At 38.5% G+C, this 22,743-nt stretch overlaps 2 protein-coding genes across 2 annotated transcripts in view; both read right to left on the bottom strand.

Moving 5' to 3' along the window:
* Positions 1-17,690, bottom strand: part of LOC126161366 (cell division cycle protein 123 homolog) — a 127,029-nt gene extending 109,339 nt beyond the window's left edge. The window contains exon 1 of the mRNA XM_049917136.1: positions 17,345-17,690. The gene's annotated coding sequence lies outside the window, so the exon portion shown is untranslated. The remainder of the gene's footprint in view (positions 1-17,344) is intronic.
* LOC126151252 (mothers against decapentaplegic homolog 3-like) lies at positions 7,683-8,453 on the bottom strand. The gene has a single exon (XM_049915930.1). The coding sequence runs from the start codon at positions 8,451-8,453 to the stop codon at positions 7,683-7,685; it is 771 nt and encodes a 256-aa protein (XP_049771887.1).
* Positions 17,691-22,743: the final 5,053 nt, after the last annotated feature.

Here is a 22,743-nt window from a genome sequence, read left to right as displayed (position 1 = left end):
AAACCCTAATAAATGATACTATTGGATGTACCCTTCGTCATGCACTTCACAGTGGTTTGCACAGTATAGATGTCAATGCAGATGTAACACAATATTGTAAAAGTCTCTATGGCACATCTCGGTGGTTAGACGGTGCTGCGGACAGCCATCATTTTCGCCTGCAGCCACTTGCATTTTGCAGCTGAAAGCAGGCAACAGAGATACGAACTGCTGTGGATTTTCTTACGCCATTTCGACTATAGACAAATGCTCCCACACAAGGAGGAAATTACTGACAGAGCAGAAGTATCAGACACAAATGAAGCTATGAGCACAAGTAGTGACTCATAGAATCAGAACAAAAAATGCCATTCACAGTGGCAAGTGCATCTCAGGTGATGCAGCAAATGAAGAAAGAGTGAAATAACAACTGCATCTTACTCTCAGAATTGAAAAGAATTATACCCAAAAAAGCAGAGGACAACCTGTTCTGTGTCAGTGTATCTGACTGTCATCACAGAGCAGAGCAAAGCCAATGAAGAGCTTGTTCTGAAATTGGGGTTGATAATGAAAGCAAGACTGAAGAAAAATCAAGACACATTCATAGAAACTATCAATCTGGAAAAAGCATTTGACAACTTAAAAAGTGGTGCAAGATGCTTGAAATTCTGAGAAAAATAGGCATAAGCTATGATGGAAGAAGGGCAATATACAATGTGCAGAACAACCAAGTGGGAACAGTAAGAGTGGCATACAGAGAACAAAGTGCTCAGATTAAGAAGCGGGTAATACAGGGATGTAGTCTTTCCCCCTACTGTTCAACCTATACATCAAAGATGCAATGACGTAAATAAAAGGAAGGTTCAAGAGTGGGATTAAAAATCAAGGTGAAAGGATATCAAAGATAAGACTGGCTGATGACCTTGCTATCCTCAGTGAAAGTGGAGGAGAATAACATGATGTGTTGAACGGAGTAGGCAGTCTATTGAGTGCAAATATGAACTGAGAGTAAATTGAAGAAAGATAAATGTAATGAGAAGCAGCAGAAATGAGGACAGCGATAAGCTTAACATCATAGTTGGTGATAATGAAGTAAAGGAATGTTTCTACCTAGGCAGCAAAATATCCCATGACGGATGGAGCAAGAATGACGTAAAAAGCAGACTAGCACAGGCAAAAAAGTCATTTCTGGCCAAGAGAAGTCATCTAGTATCAAACACATACCTTCATTTGAGGAACAAATTTCTGGTAGTGTACGTTTAGAGAACAGCATTGTCTGGTAGTGAAACGTGGACCATGGAAAAACTGGAACAACGTCGAAAATTAGGATGACTGATAAGGTAAGGAATGAGGAGAGTCCCCCACAGAATCAGCAAGGAAAGGAATATATGGAAAACACTGACTAGAAACAGGGACAGTACAATACATATGTTCCATGGTACTAGAGGAAACTATAGATGGTAAAAACTGTACAGAAAGACAAAGGTTGCAATACAGAGTGTCCCACTCTAACCTCCCTGATTTCAAAGACCCAGGTGGGGGAGGGGGAAATAAAAAAAATAAAATAAAATAAAATAAACAGCAGATACGATAATGAAAAATGCACCACATTGCAGAGCATCTCAATTTATTTATTTACCATCAATACACCTCTACATGTGAACCACTTATAGCATGAAGAATATCGGGTCTAATTCAATTTCTTGCCAAGTTCTTTGTAACATATCCTCTGTTATTATTGCAATTGCATTAGTGCTACAATGTTGCAACATAGGAATATCGTCCACTTTGGGTGCATACACACAGTCCTTCACGAATCCCCACACAAAGAAATCCAGTGGCGTAATGTTGGGTGTCAGATCCGATGATTGGGAAATTTCCTATCCAGGAACTCGCAAACACCTGTTGACCAATGCGGCGAAGCTCCATCTTGTTGAAAAACGATGTTGGGTTGCAAGTCTTGTATCTGAGGGTACACAAACTGCTCCAACATGTCCAGATACACTGACCGATTCACTGTTTGTTCCACAAAGAAGAATGGTCCAACAATCCTCTCGTGCATTAGCCCGCACCAGACGTTTAGTTTAGGGCTATCCCAAACATGTTCAATGACAATGTGCGGATTTTGCAAACCCCAAATCCAAACATTATGCCTATTAACCCTTCCGGATAGATGAAAGGTTGCCTCATCTGAGAATAAACATCTTTCCAGGAAGCTGGCGTCCATATCAGTATGCTGCAGCATATCCGCAGCAAATTGTTGTCAGCATGGTTTGTCGTTCGGTGTCAGATGTTGCAGAATTTGCACTTCGTAAGCACACATACGAACACGCTGGTGAACTACACGATGCAATGTTGATCGAGGTACAGCAAGTTGCCTAGATTCTTGATGAATTGACTTACGTGGGCTTCTGAGAAACATTTGTCTGATGTCTCTCTTCTGAAACTCCGTAATGTGCACCGCCAGAATGTTTCAGAACACTTCCTGCTGCCAGAAGCTTCCTATACCATTCCTTAATTGTTATCACATCAGGTGGATCACGTTCATAGATACGACAATAATTTCTTTGCACAGTAATCGGCGATTTTGATTCTGCAAACCACACTACTGCTTGCACGTGCTCCTGTGGAGTGGCCATTTTCACTTCATGTGACCATGCTGCACTCTGTCAATGATACTCGGCACTTCTGATGCGGGATGCTCTACAATGTGGTGCATTTTTCATTGTCGTATCTACTGTGATTTTTCTCTCCTGGGTCCTCGAAATCAGGGAGGTTTTCATCCAGCAAATAACTGTGATCATAGGTTGCAAGTGCTACTCTGAGATGAAAAGCTTGGCATAGGAAAGGAGTTTGCAGCAGGTCATGGGCAGCATCAAACCAGTCAGAAGACTAAAAAGAAAATCATCATTCTGTTCTTATTGATTTAGTATATTTGAGATATTATTCATTTATTTATGTGCTGGAGGAGAGAGGCACCGAGTCCAAAGACTCTGATAAATTACAGAAGCAGTTAAGCAAGTAAATTCTAGTTTTGTTCATGAGTAACTAGGAATGACCAATCTCCTGCTTTATGTCTACTAGCAACCTGTTAAAAGTTTTTTGACTGGTATACAAAACTCCATCCTGACTCCACACACCAGCAGGATGTGTAGTATGTATAAATTTATTTTTACTTTAGTATTCTGGTTGTAAATCTCACAGCTCATGCTAAACCCATTCTTTTTATAAATCACAGATACCATTAGAGAGAAAATGTATTGCATGTGACTGTAAGAATCTCAAGACTGCTGAAGAAGCTTCTGCAAGATGTTCGATTATCAACATTTGCGTAATATCCTTATTGAATGCTTCTGTAGAATAAATACTTTCTGACCAGAACTCTTTTGTCCCAGAAGATTATTCCATAGGACAGTAGTAATTTAAAGCATGCTCGTGATTCTGTCTACATGTCAACACAGTGAGAAAGGTATCCAAGCAAAACAGAGCTGTTTTAGTTAAGTTACTCATGTACTAGGACCCTCTCCATTTCTTTTTCCAGCTGTATGTATAGGAATTCCACATATACAAGTTTCATTTAGTGTTTATCCATTAACCTCTACATCTCTCACCTACAAGTCATTTTGATTTTTTCCTAAGTGCTTAGTATGAATTTTGGTTTGATGAATAGTTCAGATGTGAAACAGTTGTAAGCATGTTACTCTCCTGACTGTATCTGGAATGGGTGTGTTTTGGTCCTTCATCTGTAGTCCTCATATAATTTGCAAACTACTTTTGAAGAACCAGCCACTGACTATGGTAAATTATGTATGTGGAATCATTATTGGAACAGGGCTAAGTATCTACCCTCTTGACACCATAGTTAATGTTTCCCCATTCCAAATTCTGCAGAATCTTTTTTCAATATGACACACTCATTTCTGTTAAAACATTACTCCATACTTACTACGGAAATGCATTTATGCTATCTCTTTCAACATTTTTTCCCGCCTGATATGAGCCCCTCTTGACCTCAGTTCTGAATGAAACCCTCAATTTCCTGTTTGCTGTAAGGAAGGAGAATTTCTGAGGTTGTAGAATGTAAGAGTATTGTCTTTTACCTTTATGTGTCTGTTGGCAACATAGGAGAAGTGGCTAGTAAAATTAAGCACCAACTACCCAAATTTCTTTATGATTTTAATAAAATTAAAGTGAGATTAAGAGATGAGATTTCTGGGGTAAACAGTTGTTCTTGTTAATGACATATACACAATTGAAAAATATAACAAAGTTGTGATGAGTCTTTTCAGATTATAAGTTTCAACACACATTAAAAACTGTGTTACATTGACCATTAGTACAGGAAATACTTCTTTCATTGCCATTATACACTCCAACATATGCATAAACCTGTCATCTCTCTTGTACTTTCAGATTATCTTAAAACTGTACCATTTTACGAATGAACCAAATGTGTACATTTATTCATATAAAATGAATGTATAACCACAGCGTATCTGAGTATTTCTCCTTACTTCTCTACCAAATTCTGTTTTGTATGTGCTGTTTCACAATTTGGACACATGTGCAAACAGGGAACCGACAGTGATATTTCAGAGGGGAAAAAAGTCCGTAAGACAACAAAATGTCTATATAGTCAATGTATTTCTTCCTCTTCTCTTTCCGGTGTTAGTTACTTTCACAAGCAGTCCATACCATACCACTATCTTACACCAACAACTATTACCCACTCACTTAAAAATGCAGGCAAAGTCTGCATAATTCAAGAAACACAGGCTTCAACATAATCATATTGGAGTTGAAGCTTTAACATACTATGTCAAAGATAACCTAGCACACAGTACCATTTATTTTTTACCGAATCAAAATAACATTCCATTCTCTGCTACGGTTTTTAAATCATCTTACAAATGACACATTATTAAACCTGCCATTAGCAAAAAAGTTTCAGCTATAACAACTAGAAGTCGACAGCAATCATTTCAAAAACTAAAACTTAATGCTATCATTGACAATTGCATAACATTAAAAAAAAAAAAAAAAGGTAGTGGACATATTAGGATCTTTTCCATTACCAAACTGTGTAATGTGCCCATAGGAAAGCAAAAGAGTAGTTTTCTCTGATATTTTTCTTGTTCAGCGAAGTTTTATTTGTTGCCATGAACAAAATGAATTCCCAGAATGAAATAAATTCACATTATATAAGAAATTTGCACACATTTTCAAAATTTACAAGTGCATTCTTCAATACAAGTAACTGTATTTTCGATATTTGTATTTTTTCCATTGCTAAAATTTCATAGGCTACATATGCTTATATGCAAGGGATCCACAAATTTTTAGCCATCTTTAAACGCCTGGACAAGGCTTTGCCAAAATTTTCTTTAATTGTAACTTTTTCAAATTTCAAATGCAATTGAAAATTACGAAAAATATCATTTTTCTCCCATACTGAGCCGACCTACCTTTTCAAGTTTGTCTAAATTCCAGTCGTCATGTCAGTTTGCCACAAGTGAAACCAATAACAGTTCACTAACATTGATGATTTGATTGGAAATACTTTTACCACAGTTTCAATGATACTATGTGAAGAACTATATCCTGTGAGAACACTATGAGTAAAACAAATTCTGTGGATGGCACCTAGTATATAAGAAAAAACTACATTAAAAATTAATATCCAAAACGTAAAAGCAACTTTATCCTAAAGATTAATCAGTAACACTGAATGAACACATTTTCCTTTTTAGAAAATATTGTAAAATATTGGATGTTAAATATGCAAAAGACTGGTTGGAAGAGGAATTTGCATACAACTCTCTCTCTCTCTCTCTCTCTCTCTCTCTCTCTCTCTCTCTCTCTCTCTCTCTCTCTCTCCCCCCCCCCCCCCCCACACACACACACACACACTAAACAAAAAGTGTGTTTTGGTCATTACAGTCAGTTAATGTATGAGCGACCAGTAATATATGCAGTTACAGAGAAATGTAACAGTAATTTTAATAGAATGAAATAGCAGTGCAGATGACTCATTTCTTTATTTCCTTAAGCTTTTATAAGTTAGAAGATTCATAATTTGTTGGCTGCTCAGATTTCTGCACTGGGATTTTTAATACTGCTAATCACTCACAAATTTACATCTTTTACGGTGATCTTATTTTTATATTGTATTCATTAAACTCAAACACAGCAAAGGTTGGAAATGTCATAACAGGGATTCATATTGCAAAACCGTCACAAAGGATTTGACAAAATAGTATTTTTTAATACAAAATACACACTATTTTTGATGCAACATATCTTATCACAAAATGGAAACATGCTATGTCACAACATGTAACATCAGGAAATTATAATATACATTATTCACATAGTTTTCAATTTTCAGTTAAATCAGTAGCACTTAAAAGACTTATTCTCAAAAACTGAGAAGAAATTATTTGCTTCAACTCAAATATCAAACTTTCTACACAAATTACTGCTACAGTACCAGTTTTCTCTGTGTTACAACTTAATTAATTAGGCTTTTCTTGCTCACATTCTGGCTTTGTGGTACTAAGATCCATTATACAGCACGTTTTATAACCATGAACTTTCAAGGCACTTTCCTCAGGACATGAGTTGCTCTACATAACTGGACAGTTCTGTGTCAGTCAAAACTAATAATCTCTGTACAAAATACCCAAATTCCTTTTTTTTATACTCTGAGCTTCATCATTTCACACCATACTTTTCATTGTTTTCCAAACAACAACACATCACAACAATATACAATAAAGTTCTTTTTTTAAAAAAAATTGACATACTGCCAACTGGAAGTACGTTACCTTTGTAATATTAGTATAAAATTTTATTATGTCAACAACTGCACAGACACAAACAAAATATTCAAATTACCTGTATGGTGAACAGTTACCATCTTCAGATGTGCTTAATCAACTAAAAGGCTTCATACAGACAAACACTTCCTTCATAAAATTATTTAACATTTCAATGAATGCAAGTCATATTGTCACATGGTAAAAGAGTGAATTTTTTATAATGTGGTGAAATGATGTACATTCATTGAATCGTTAAGTAACTTCATAATGTTCAAAGTGCCTAACTACATTTGTTTGGCTGTACGAAGCTTTTCAGTAGATTAAGAACATCTGAAGATGGCAACTATTTGTTGAAACCACTAATGTGAATATTTTTTATAGATTGAAGTGACTATTGATTTAATAAATGTTCATACACAATGAATTGCTACATAACTTCTGTTTCATACTGGGCAGTACAATGATGCCTTTTTTTAGTTTCAGGTTAGTTGAAAATAACCATGGCATCATGAACAAAAAAATTATAATTTGTAACAATCTACACACAACATGAGTTTTTAAAATAGTTTACACATACAACAAAATATATATTTATAAAGCAACAAAAATAAATTCTGAAGTATGCATCTACACGAGCATTTTAAGTTTAACATCCTTTACACTACAAAACACAGGAACCAGAAATTGAAAGCATGCAGTAGAACTGGTTGTATTAATTACTATGAAAGTTTTCTATGTATGGTACCATGTCATACTATAAAAATTGTCACTGATAAAACCAACATTTCAGTCGTAGTTACATTGGTCTTCTCAGGTAGAACCAGAACACAACTGGCTCTGGTCACAGAATCCTACACAATTATAATGGGTGTATCATCTTTTTTAGGACATTGAGCTGCAAGGTAATCTTGGTGAGCCCATCTGTGTAAGAACTCTGTCTAACCACTGAAGTGGACCATTCAGATGAAGTTCAATCCAACAAGGAGTAGATGTGACAGTCTGACGGCGATACTCTGCTCCCCAACCTTTGACAAAACTCATTCGAATTGTGCACATACGCGTTAGCTGATACACAGCCTCAAACCCTTGGCTCACCGACTGGGACAGCAGCACTGCAAACTCCTGATTGTTGAAGATTTTTAAGTTACAGCCAGGTGGTATCTTGCAGACTGTAGCAGGATGCCACCCATACCGCTGATTGCAGTTAGGTGATTGTACAAAAATGGATGAATCACTTAGGCACTCAGCAAACACTTCACCACCAATGTAGTACAAACGAACACCCTTCCCTATATGACGTCTCGTTTGTTCCACAACTGCATTACGATTAACATTTGACAACAGTCCAAGACAGAATCGTTCTGAATTGCTTGGGTCTGTGAAACCATCTACTGTTATAGAAGGCTGTGAAGCATGAAAAGTTTCACCAACACGAGTATTGAGTTCATAGTAACTAATAGAGCACCAAAAGGCTGGTTCACAGTACATCACTGGTTGGGCATCAACAGGAGGTAAGGGTTCAAGCTGGGACATATTCATGGTTTCACTTCTGTCAATGCTGTCTCCATCTTCTGACATATACTGAAGTGGTGGACTCTCTGTTGCAGACATTGTAGGTGTGGTTGCCATGCCTGGAGATGGTGTGAATGACATCTTGACTTGTTTCACTTTTTGTTCATATATTTAAGTTACATCAAGAACAAAGCAATACACACAGCCTGAGTCCAAAGAAACTTAAAGGAAGTGATTCGTATCTTTCAAACTTCCAGTCAGCAATTTCATAACCTTGTAACAAGGATACTGTTTTTATGTATTAGCACTGCACAATCTTTTAAAATGTTTGTTACAGAAACACATAAGCACCTCAGTGATGTGTTTTTTGCAACTTTCTGGCTGAGCCTCAGTCTTCATGTTTGCAATTTGACTTTATTTTGCCCACTGGCACTGTCCTTCCAATCCTGTTGCATTTAGGATGGTCCAGTCTGGAAAAAGGGAGCACATACATCACCACCATAGTCATACTAACCTATAGTTAAACCCAGTTTTGATTTTATTCGTACAGCAAACTACTGTAGATTAGTAAAGATCTTAAAAGGCTTAGAGCCTAGCATTCATTCTATTCCAAATAAGCATATAAAACAATACAGTAGATTTCAAACAACAAACTGTGTGTAATGGAGCCTGCATTTAAAAACCAAGTTGCCCTTACCAAAGTGCAATCAAGTAAATATAAGAGCTCATCTGAGTCTAGGAAATGAAACGCTAACCAATAGAAATGTTCCTAAACTGCAATAGATGGCTATTATTGATTTTTAACTAAATCTTTTTATGAGGGAGAAAAAAAAACATAATCTCAACTCTAAATTATAGTTAACATATGCTTTCATAAGCAAGAGACATCTGAATTTCACTGCATTTTCTTCTCTACTTTTACATTACCACAAATAAATTTGTAATTCACATTATATTTGGAATGGACAGCAGGAGATGGACATAACATATTCACAGTACCCAACATAGCAATGATCAGGTTGTAAGTGATTGGCATTTCCTCAAACCAAATCAGAACAGATGTAAAGCTTTCTTTATAATGGCTAAAAATGTTTGGTTTTGTATTATTTTTAATACTTGGGTCAGCACAAAAAAAAAAAAAAAATATCGAAACCATCAGGTGATGAAAGATAAGAAAGCTTGGAGCAAGTAAGGTGACAAGATGTGGCACTATGCAAATATGTATTCAGTCAAAAAGGCAGTAAGTTCTGTCTAGGATTACAAAGCTCTACCACAGAATTATATTTAAGAGTATTATTACAACAGCTCTTGTATTACAGATACTCAGCAACAGAAATATCAGAAACTAGGGTGTTTGGATGATACCTTATGATAGAAGTACTTGCTAGCAGAAACACATCACCTGCCCAATTATAACAGTGTTTCCCCCTTGATCACTCTATTTGTGGCTGGATCAACCAAAAGTTGTGATTCCACCTGTCTGCTTTGACCTGTGATGTAACTACATTGTGTTGTGTGACTTCATGGCAATGCAGTGTTTTGGATTGAGTGGTGTTTGTATATGGCATGTTGAGTATTTGATGGCACACTCTTTATGTTGGATGTTTATTATTCAAAGTAGTTTGTTATGTATATAAACGAGTCATTTGACATTGTGACTTGAGTGGAGCAGGTTGTTATTGGAAGAGTGTGCTGATTTGTTAGTGAGTTACTTTGATTCTGCAGAGTGTGGTTGATGGATTCATGTTTGTGTTTGGAATGACTAGTGCCTTGTGTTTCTTATGTTCTGAGATTTCATATTATTTTCCTTTTTATTTTTGGGCATGTACACGAGACAGAAATTTATGGGTAGGTCACTGCTTGTTGCAATAGGTGAAGAAATGTTGTCTGCAATTGAATGCCTGCAGTTATTTGGACTGACTGTGGACAATTTTGTTTTGTTTCATTTTCTAGAGTGCAGTTGGCCAGCCTAAATTTATCTGAGGGTAGGTTTGGTTGGTAAGTATTTTTCATCTTATTTTATATATTTATTATTGTAATACATATGATCATTTTGTTGCTATTTATAGTTGCTTAAGTATATTGAGGCCAATTATGATGGAAGCACTCATGAACTACTTGACAGAGTTCATTGATTTTGTTGAAAAGTGCTTGGCAGGTATCATTAATACTGGTTCATCATCATTAGTTAGGTTACATTTTTGACATTACTTATGCTTTCATTTGTGGTATTGCAGACTTAGTTTTAGATACATAGAGTACGTTGAGAGTTTGGATAAGGGATTTCACCATTTGATGTGTTGATTTTTGGTACTGCAGGCTTGGTTTTGGCTGGTATATATAGGTCAACTGAAGTTTATGGTATCAGGTTTTGATTGTTGGTTGGTTGATTTGGGAAAAGGGACCAAACAGCGAGGTCATCCGTCCCAATGGATTTGGAAAGGATGGGGAAGGAAGGTGGCCATGCACTTTCAAAGGAAGCATCCCTGCATTTGCCTGTAGTGATTTAGGGAAATCACAGAAAACCTAAATCAGGATTGGTGGATGCGGGATTGACTCATCATCCTCCTGAATGCAAGTCCACAGTGCTAACCACTGTGCCACCTCGCACAATGGTATCAGGTTTTGGAATTGTGTGTGGGTTCATGGTATTGAATTTCCAGTACCAGGTTTCCAATTTGTGTGTGGTTTATTGATATCATGGTCTTCATTTGATCTGTATAAGTCAAGTGAAGTCCATGCTACCAAGCATTTTTGTTTTTGCATCTTCTGGTTATTGAATATTAAGAAATTCGTGTGCTTGGGTTTTGGATTAATATTTATTTTGGAATGGTGGCATCACTTTTATTGTCATATATTTAATTTTTTCCAACTCAAAATGCATATTTCTTGTTACTTTCATTCTACTGCTGGAGTTAAATATTTCGCGTGGTTTTTGTGTACGTTGATGGGTTTAATGAGTGACACCATGGTCTTCTTATTTTTTATGCTCGGAATTGGGGTCTGAGCAGCTGTAAGCTCCTTACAAACACTGAAATAGGGGTGTCCACTATGTTGATGATATCATGGGTCAAAGAAGATGGATGAAATTACAACTTTAGGTCTAATCACTCTGTTCTTTTGCAATTTTAAAGTGTTTCTTTATATTTCACTTTGGTCTGCACTTCACAACTTTTTTTCCATTTTAATCTCTTGTTTTTGCTGCTGATTACCTATAACTAGTTACAAGTACAATTTTAGGTGATTACGCCAGTCATGTATTTGTCTCCCTTCCCACAATCTGCCCCTCACACAGTAATTTTCAACCTTACATTGTGTTCTTTGATCAGATTGTAAAGGTTTCAACTTCTTTTGTTGCTTGTCAGTCTACCTCCAAACCCTCCTATTTTGGCAACTTAACATTAAAAATCTGTCTCTTCTACACCACACACATGGTAATAAAACTAAATACAAAAAGTATACCATCATCATCATGTTTTCTGCTATATTAGCAGGTCCTCTGCCTCTCCATTTTCTGCGATCCATTGCTTCCTTGTTAAGGCTGCTGTATGTTGTGCGATCCATCGAGTCATCCAGTATCTAAAATCTCTTCCGTCCTCACTTCTTCTTCTCTTCTACATAACCTTCTAAAACTGTTTTTATCAGACCGTCATTCTTTCTTAATATATGCTCAATCCAATTTCTTTTTCTTCTTTTTATTACATCTAGTAACTGTCTTTTCTCTCCCGCTCTTCTCAGTACCTCTTCATCTTTTACTCTGTCCATCCTCTGCTATGTCCACATCTCAAAAGCCTCCAGCCTTTCTCTGTCTTTCTTCTTCAATGTCCATGTTTCAGCGCCATACAGAAGAACACTCTATACAAAACTTTTTATGAGTCTTTTCCTCAGTTCTCTCTCCAGACTGCTGCAGAAAATTTTCCTTTCCTTATAAAATGCCTCTTTTGAGATTGCTATCCTTGTTTTAATGTGTATGCTGTACTTCCAGTCGGTGTCTATCCGGCTTCCAAGATACTTAAAATTTTGCACCTGTGCCATAAAACTAAAGTAGTGAAACATGTTCTTTCATATTTAACACTGGACACTTTCACAAGACTTTTTGCTTTCACAGTAAGTAAAGGAAACAATAATACCACATTACAAGCAAAATGTGTCCTTAGAAACAAGAAGATAAACACTTGAAAATGTTCACAGTAACAAATGAAGAGATGAAGTGCTGAATGTTAACAATTTAATGGTAAAAAAAGAGTCTTTGCAGTAGTTAATAAGAAAAGAAATTGTTTCATAGTGACACCTGCATTCCATAAATTTCCACAAAAGTTCTGCATGAAATCACGTGTTTCAGGCAAACATACTGGAAACTCTGACCAATGAACGCTGATAATGAAGCCTGAAGAGCAGACAATAATGAACCAAGGTTAATTTTTTGGCCCAGTATAACACAAGGTGGAGAATTCCTATCCAAGTGGAGATGAACATCCATCCTCCCAAAGAAAAAAAAAAAAAGGAAACAAATGATGTCATTACATGAATGGTTGGATGGTTGACTGGGGGCAGTGAGGAGACCAAATAGAGGGGTCATCAGTCCCACATACCAAGATGGGAGAAATTAAGGATGGAACAACACTAAAAGCACAGTCCAATCAACGAGAAAGGAAAATGGGCAGAGGGGCAGAAGGAACCTCAGAGCAACAGGAAGGGTAAGGAATGTGGGGGAAGAGAGGAGGGGAGAGGCAGGGAGCAGTGGACATCCCAGAGGCACTACATGCAACGGGGTGCCAATACTGTTGCTGATCCATCCCCACACAATACCATAATCTTACACAATGGGTACAACACCAGGGGAAGAAAACACCAGAAAATGGGGAACAAAATGTCACAAAAGAAGAGACAAAATGTAAGGAAAAGGGAGGCGTGTGTGAGGAGGGGGAAATCTGTCTGGAATGGAGGCAAGGCCAAAGGCCTTCCGCATCTATGCCGCTAACTAAGGGACTCCAATACCAGGAAGAAATTCAGGTAGGCCCTATTTAAATCTGGGAGGATAAACCACTTTCATGAAGAGCATAGACATAACCAAGCAAGTGTCCTCTGTCTCTTCACCATTAAAAAAACACAGAACAACTCTGTGTAACGTAGAAAACTAAGTGTACAGTGTTTTGGAACAGGCAAACATTCCTATGGAAGTTAATGACCCTAGGTGAACCAGTGGTCATAAATGTGTGATATGCTGCAATAATTGCAACAGGAAGTTTGAATTAAAGATCTAGTTTGCTTACCAAATGCATTCTTCGGAATGATAGCAGCGTTGTGTCAGTCATTACATCACAATAATGATATACGATCATGATTTTCAACCTTAGTCAGCTGTTGATCACAAATCTGGCCAGTATTGTAAATATAGCAATAGATTTTCAAATTTGTGCTTTGTTTCTCTCTGTAACTTGTTTATTTTAGACAGCAGAGTGTCTGCAACTATTATCAAAAGAAGGTCCTATATAAGAAATATTGTTTAAATTGAACACCATACTGCTCATTATTGGACAATGTAAGAATGTAGTGTACCCAGTATTGCACCTCTGTTACACCCAACACTGCACAAACAGGTAAAAGTAAACTGTGTTCAACCAACAATCACTAATACTCTGATCCTACCACAGTCGAAAAATATCACAAAATCAATAGGCAAAAGCCTGCACAAAAAATGGTTTGACATTTTTCTAAAGAGGAGTCATCTTCAAAGCACCTTGCACTATCAATGGTACAGAGTATACAGACAATCCCTCACACAAACTGGCTGGATACCATGTTTCTAACACAATGAGTTAGCTCACAGCTGCTGGACTTGAATCCAAATCAGTAGTGTGTACTTTATCTGAAGCAAACTGCATGTAAATCTACCTGGTAAGACAATGACATCATATTTGTAAGGACGGAGTTAGTGCTATCCAAGACTCTTAATTTGTGTTTTCTGCGGTTTTCCTAAACCAATTCAGGCAAATGCCAAAATGGTTCCTCCATCAAGGCCACGGTAGACTACCTGTCATATCCTTATAAAGCATGTGTATGTATTCTGTGTATATATTTTGAGCAACAGATTTTCATTCCATTACTGTGACAATTCGTATGTCATTGTGAGATGATCCGTGGATGAGTAAAAATAAACACACAAATCAGCAGCTTGGTCCTCTCATCCCAACCCACACTATAAGCATTTTGCACGGAGTACTAGAATTACTTATAATGTACTGAAGTGACAATAGTTGTTTTACCAAAGAAGAATACATAAACATGCAACACACATAGCAGCATGTTCATGGACCAAGAGTCACTAGTAGATATCTGTAGTGTGGGCAGTGCAAAACTATGTTTTTATTATAAAATATCTAATGCAAATCAGATGTGATCAAGAGAACATTATACAGTAGAGACCAACCACATGAGGGAGTGCAGTTGTTAAGAAACTGACCTAATAATAAAGAGGTTATAGCTTGCTCCTCATTTAGGTTTTCTTGTACTACTTATTTTTGTTGTATTTTGATGACAAATGTTTCCTTAGGAATGTACACAGACTAACATCTTTTACCACATCCTAATTTACTGAACTAATGACAGACCATGACACAGTTGTGGTAAGAAACCCTTCAAGTAGCAAGGCCATTAACGTAATTCTAATCACTTTGAAAAAGTGGAGACATTAGTACAGGGAAATATTTCAGTTTTATCTACATAGATAACTGTGACTGAATACTGTTAGCTATTTTTAAATTCTTTCCAGTAGGCCAATATTGATAATGCAACAACAGATGACATATGATGATACATTTGCAGGCTCTTCCGCTTGTGTCACAATGCAAGAGGATCTAGTGGTTCTCAAAACTTCCTACATAAACAAACAGGGGACTGCTATATATCCGATTAAGAGATTGTTTATTTTATATTTTAATCCTTACTACCATTGACACACTGTCGAACATTTCATTATATTACTTTACATGAATAATATTTACTGCAGTATTAGAATGGAAGTAACTGTGATCAAAAGCACCCAAACAAGTGTAGCTCACTCAGGTAACAACCTATAGTCCTTACAATAAAAATAATTTACTGAGAATTTCTTTCATTTCACCATTACTCTTGTTTAAATGCATGTAGGTACTCATAAAGAGAACAGAATGTTAGGAGGAAAGGGTTCACTTGGCTTGAAAACACGTGGTTTATCATCTACTGCTTTCTGTTTTTGTGGAAGCTTGTTTAATAATTGTCTAGCATCGTATTACAGATCACTCTGAACTTGAAAACAAAATACCTGCCACATTCTCACAATTCAGAAAATATGCAATACCGCAGTACAAAAGTTGATATTATTCTGTAGAAACTGTCTTGTGTCATATGATAAACATACTGTTTCATTTTTAACTTATGCTGTAAGTTAACACTCAACACAAAGTATATCCATATATGAACATAATGGAGCTGAATAGCAGGCCAACATTCCATGTGGACATTCTGCAAGGAACTGATCATAGGTCATTTCAAAAACTGTTCTTACAATTCTGAGAAGCTATCTGCTGGATGCTCCTCCTCTCTCATCCCATACTACAGACATTTTACACAGAGTGCTAGAATTATTCACAATAGGACATGCACACTGAATTGTGAAAGACTGCTGTTCTACCAAAGGAGAACTCATAAAGAAAAGGGGAGGAATTTTGGGGTGGAGGGTGGGAGGTCCAATAATAATGATGATCTTTCACCAAACATCATGATGTCCACTCTCATCAAATATGAATGTATTAGATATAGCAACATTTTCTGCAAGATACTAAAAGACCTAATCTTAGTATATTATAACTGTATAATTGTAACATGTTTTCACAGTAATAAGATCACTGACATGAATCATGTCAGTTCCAGTTGAAACATTTGAAAAATTCTTGCTATTAAGAGAAAGAGAGAGAGAGAGAGAGAGAGAGAGAGAGAAGGAAAAAGCTACTGTCAACCTCTGAACTGTCGTAAAGAATATCAATTGTTCTTTTATTATTTTTAATGATAAATTTTCCCTACTTGTACACATATCTAATTTTATCGAAATGTGGTGAATATTTCATTCTGTAGACAAGTCTCAGGACAATTTCTTCTTGAACTGATATCACAAATTCTGTAGTCATTTTACAGTAAAAAAATTGTTTCTTAGATCAGCAAGTAGAGATGAAGCCTACCTAACTAAATATGGAGTATTAATAAAACATGACCATTAACTGAAGTACATGCTACTACATGTTCCCAATGCTTTGTTATGCATAATATTTAAAGCTTAGACAAGATAGCAAAAGCAAAATTAACAACAGCTATATCTTCTGCCAGTTCAATATTTAATAAGAGTGGTTTGTGAAGACCACGGGTCAGACAACGATGAAATCCTACTTGTTGAACTAAATGAAACAACTATATTCCATTCTCGCATCAATCTATAAAATCACACACGCCATACGTTATGTTCAACTGTTGGCCTATTTGTATCTTCATGACAAGTATACAGATTTCAGACGAATATATAATTTCACATGATTTTTGGCAATGTGGCCACAAACTTTTATCTACGAATAATTTTCAGCACATAAGTCAACATACATGAAAATATTTATCGACATGTGCCAAAACAACACAGTTAGTTACTTGTCTATGAGCCGGTACGAAGAGAAAACACCGACAAGACGGCGATACACACAATGGCACTAGAGAATTTGGTATTAAATAATAATAAATGAAATCTATTGCGAAAAGTGTAAGTTACGTTCATTCCTCACGAACTAGCTTTCATATTCGTGTTGTCACAAAACGGGTATATACGCAATAACATTCAATAAATATCTGTTGTTTCGTATCTTTTATTTCCCATTCACAACTCGATGGACAACTTTTCGCAGACTTTACTTGCTGTATGCCAGAAGATGCTCATTCTCATAAGCAGAGTAAAATCATTCTTATTTACGTTACATACTCCACTAAAATTGTCAATTTATAAAAGCGCTCACCTCACTGAGAATCCGCCTAATAAGAGGTGAAATCACTTAGAAACACAGCTCCTACGGTTGTTTTCCTCACTTATTTTTCCTGCACGTTTATAAACAAAGCGTTTGAGGTTATGAACAGCGCAAAAACAAAGATTTTCCTAAGCACAGCAGACAACAGGTCCGTAATCGCGTGTAAACAGGAATTAAAGCGGCAACTATATTTTGTTAATATTGTGTTTTAAACTAATCTTCACTGACGACGAAAACTAAAATTAAGCAGTAATTAATCAGTACAGACTATGACAAAACCAATGCTTTGAACTGCCATGCGATTACTATTTAATTATCGGCAACGTCAGAGGAGAAGCTCCTGTCAGATAGTTCGTAAACAAGATAATGGAATCTCTTTCACTTCATTACCTTTATGAACTGCGAGAAAGAGAAATCAAATTCTTATATCTTGATTTAGGAAAACAAGATAAGATAAGATGTTATGTAGCAGCTATAGTTACGCATTCGGCTGTACCTCCTACGGTCCAAAAAACAAAGAGGACAAATACGTTTAAATCGAACTTAAAACGGTGTTGCTTTGTGTGTTACTAGTAGCCAAGTTGTACATCAAATAAGTAATTGCCAAACCTCATTTTCAGAGATTCGTTAACGCTGAGTAAAACATTTATGCAGAAAGGCTAGAGACCGTTAAGAACTGGAAAAATATTTGCTTGAAGAGATGTAAGAAACGGTTGTTACGACGTACCGGTACCATTAGTAATGACGAGTAAAACCAATACATTTACATTCACACTCTGCAAACCGCTCTGAATTGCATGGCAGATGGTATTTCCCACTGTACCAGTTACTAGTGATTTCTCTCGTTCCAGAATGTCAAACTCCCTTCAGCCGTCAAATTTCCAACCTTATTTTATTTGGCAACCAGTTTCAGCGTTTTACTGCGTCATCTTCGGGCCCCTGACCGACGTGTAGGAAGAATCTAACTCTATCTGACGGCTGAAAGGTGTTTAATTTGACATTCTCTATCGAATAGCCGAGTCCCGTAACCATCTCTAAAAACACGGACACATAGAGACTTTTCTCGTTATGTTCACAAATGGAGCTCTGGAAGACCGACTGTTTAAATGACTCTGTGCGTATTGAAATTTATCTAAGCTTGTCCTCACAATTCCTGTGGGAGAAACACGTAGGGGGTTTTAGTATTTTCCAAGAGCCGATTCTTTCTAGGGATAATTTATGTCTACCAGTTTAGTTGTTTCAGAATCTCTGTGACATTCCTCCTAGTCGAACAAATCTGTCACTACACTGATGGTTGTCCTTATTCGCAACTGCGAATTCATTTCGTGTAAATCTGTGACTGTCTGTGCTGCCCTTCTCTATATACGTTCGACATCCCTTGTTGGTACTATTTGGTGCAGGACCAACTCACTTTAGCAATATTGTAAGATGGGCCACACAAATGCTTTGTCAGCAGTCTGCTTTGTAGACTGCACTTCCCAATAAACCGAAGTCTGATACTTGCTTTATCGACGACTGTGCCCATGTGATCGTTCCATTGTCCCTAAAATGTCACAGACAGGAATTGATAGGAGCTGACCTATTCGATCTGAGACTCATTGATGTTATTGTTATAAGATACTATTTTTTTTTCGTTTTATGAAGTGCACAGTTTTACATTTCTAAAAAATGAAAGCAAGTTGACACTCTTTGCACCGCTTTGAAACCTCATCGAGATTTGACTGAATATTTGCACGGCCTCTTTCAGACTATATTTCATTATAGATAACTGCACCATCTGCGAAAAGTCTTTCAATATTGTCCACAAGTTCATTAATATGCAACATGAACAGCAAAAGACACAACACACTTTCCTGGAACATACCCAAAGTTACATCCACGTCTGCTGATGATACTTCATCCAAATAACGTAATGTGTCCTCCGTAACAAAAAATCCTCAGTCCAGTTACAAATTTCGCTTGACACCCCATACGATCGCACTTTTGATAAGAAGCGTATGTGTGATGATGTTTGGCTTGTGGGGCACTCAACTGTGTCATCAGCGCCTGTACAAAGTCCCAATTTTTACACAGTCCAATTTTTTTCGCAGTCCAATCTAGCCACTGTCACGAATGATGATGATGATGAAATGATGAGGACAACAGAAACACCCAGTCCCCGGGCAGAGAAAATCCCCAACCCGACTGGGAATCGAACCTGGGACTCCGTGATCCAGTGGCAGCAACACTACCCACTTTTTTTTTTGTCATAGGTGCTAAACACAACATACAGAAACTGAAGGTGCCATTCAACACATCCAAACGTAAAAACGGCTCCTAACGCCGTCTAGAGAGTTTACTAGAAAAAGAAAGAAGAGAAAACGGGACCCTGCATCGGTCCTGTTGGAGTGTATCCAGGTCGGCTTCTCGTTAACTTAAAAATTATGTATAGTCTGCTGAATACATCAGGCTTGAACGTTAGTTCCTCAACGTTGAGCTCTTTTCACTTCTCATACCCGGAACACCCCAACTAGCCAGAGTCCCTGAATAACGAACCCAAGTAATTAGAAAAACATGTTCTAGCATTTTCCTCGTTAGAATCCAACAGTCAATTGCGGTGCAACAAACCAAATGGTGCTCGTCAAAGTCGACAACCGGGCAGTGGGGGCATATCGGCGAGTCTACCAGATGAATAGAGTGTAGTCGTTGACGGTTCGGGAATTTGCCGTTCACAACTACATACCACAATGCGCTTACCTTCGAAGAGTGAGAGGGAAGATGGCCCGCTCTCCATATTCTCTGCCACTGTATCGCCGGGTACTTCTGTTCGGCCACATTGCTAGATTGTTGCTGAAGGAAGCTTCGATATATGTCTTTCGTTGTGGGCAGCCTGGTCTCCGGCAAACTGTCCTGAACGTAACTGTAATCGACGAAGAAGTCCCGAAGGTGTGGGAGCGGTGCCGTGATGTGGCCTACATTGACTGGTGGACAGTGTGAATGGGGAGCCGCTTCGTTGATCACAGCGTCCATTAAGGTAACGTGCTCGGTTTTCCAATAGCGTTGCATCGTACTAAAAAACAGCGCAGGCACCCTGTTCTTCACGTTTGCGAGTCCGATGCCTCCTCCTCTCGGTGACAGCATCAAGGTATCGTAGCGGATTTTGGAGAGGAGGTCAGCACTCATTAAATGTCCGAAGGCCGACTGTAGTCTTGACGCAATCGTGGTAGGCAACGGCAGTATGTGTGGCAAGTGACTTATTTTCGGTGCCAAGTAGACGTTGACATAATGTGCGCTCTGGAACACATCTATGGGGCGCAGTGCATGTCGTAGTATCAATTGGCGAATCTGTCGCAGTAGCCGTCGATAATTATCCGCCGCTGTACGTCGTATGTTTCCATGGGATACCACTCCCAAATACCTGAGTGTGGGGACCTTGGTGATGGGCACTGCTGTCCCTGATGGCAGCCCTTGGCCCACTTCCACACATCGAGTCTTTCGTAGGTTGATGAGACATCTCCATACTGCTGGAGTCATTCCAGCGCCGCCTGGATTTCGTCTCCTGACTTGACCCAAAGAACGACGTCGTCGGCGTATGCGCCACATTGGAAAGAGGCGGTCCGTAGTTGGACGCCTTCAAGTCTTAGTCGGAGGCCGTGTAGTGCAGGTTCAAGAGCGACTGAAAATAAGATGGCCGAAAAGGGCAATCTTGCCGCACTGAGCGCTGGATCGTGAAAGGTTCGGAGCTAACACCGTTCACCAAGACTCTCGAGTTTGCGCCATTAATCAACCTCATGATCGAGTCCACAAATTGGAGGGGGACTCCCATCCGTCCCATGATTCCTCGGAGGAATACATGGTCCACTTGGTCGAAAGCGTGATCGAAATCCACTGCCAAGAGGGCTCACGTAATCGACATCCCGACATCGATGCTATGACATCCCTGTATGCCCCTAGCGCTGTTTGTATATTGCTCTTCCCACCTAGACACGTTTGATCTAAATGTATTTTGTCCTTTACCGCTGCTTGAAGGCGAGCACGGAGGATACATGCAAAGATTTTGTAGTCTCCATTCAATAATGTCCAAGGCCGGTAGTCTTGTGGTCTATGACCACCATTTGGTTTTGAAACGGGTATCATGATGCCCTCTGTGAACTCGGTAGGGACACGTAAGGTAGGAGTTCATTGTACATCTGTACCCACGTCTGTCCCATCAGAGAAACAAAGATGCGGTAGAGCTCAAGAGGGAACCCATCTGGTCCAGGGGTTTGTTGAGCGCACCACACTTTTAGGGCAGTGTCCAGATCATCTACGATGATTTCAGCCATAAGGCCGCCCACTTCAGTGGGATGCTCTTCCGCTGGCATTTCGCGAACACGTCTGCCAGTCCTCCTCTGCCAGCTAATCCTCCGCATAGAAACTGCGGTAGTGGTGAGCAAAAGCACGTGCGATATCCTTCTGTAACGTGGCCCGCGATCCATCGGGCATTTAGACATCCCATATAAGTGTACGTCGCCGCTGCCTTCTTTCTCTCAGTATACAGGGTGGTCCATTGATCGTGACCGGGCCAAACATCTCACGAAATAAAAGTCAAACGAAAAAACTACAAAGAACGAAACTTATCTAGCTTGAAGGGGGAAACCAGATGGCGCTATGGTTGGCCCGCTAGATGGCGCTGCCATAGGTCAAACGGATATCAACTGCGTTTTTTAAAATAGGAATCCCCATTTTTTATTACATATTCGTGTAGTACGTAAAGAAATATGAATGTTTTAGTTGGACCACTTTTTTCGCTTCATGATAGATGGCACTGTAATAGTCGCAAACGTCTAAGTACGTGGTATCACGTAACATTCCGCAAGTGCGGACGGTATTTGCTTCGTGATACATTACCCGTGTTAAAATAGACCGTTTATCAATTTAAAACATTCATATTTCTTTACGTACTACACGAATACGTAATAAAAATGGGGGTTCCTATTTTAAAAAACGCATTTGATATTCGTTTGACCTATGGCAGCGCCGGCCGCCTTGGCTGAGCGGTTCTAGGCGGTTCAGTCCGGATCCGCGTGACTGCTACGGTCGCAGGTTCTAATCCTGCCTTGGGCATGGATGTGTGTGATGTCCTTAGGTTAGTTAGGTTTAAGTAGTTCTAAGTTCTAGGGGGACTGATGATCTCAGATGTTAAGTCCCATAGTGCTCAGAGCCATTTGAACCATTTTTGAACCTACGGCAGCGCCATCTACTGGGCCAACCATAGCGCTATCTGGTTTCCCCCTTCAAGCTAGACGAGTTTCGTTTAGTTTTTTGTTTGATGCTTATTTCGTGAGATATTTGGCCCGGTCACTATCAATGGACCACCCTGTATAGTAGAATGACGGCCGTTCGTTGCGTAATCCGGCGAGCATCCTCGC

This window comes from Schistocerca cancellata, chromosome 2, assembly GCF_023864275.1.
Source record: "Schistocerca cancellata isolate TAMUIC-IGC-003103 chromosome 2, iqSchCanc2.1, whole genome shotgun sequence".
NCBI lineage: Eukaryota > Metazoa > Arthropoda > Insecta > Orthoptera > Acrididae > Schistocerca > Schistocerca cancellata.
Note: the sequence above shows the minus strand (reverse complement) of the source record. Positions and strands in the feature narration are given on the sequence as shown.

Coding starts and splice junctions, on each gene's coding strand:
- LOC126151252 (XM_049915930.1), bottom strand. CDS start 8,453: ATGTCATTCACACCATCTCCAGGCATGGCAACCACACCTACAATGTCT.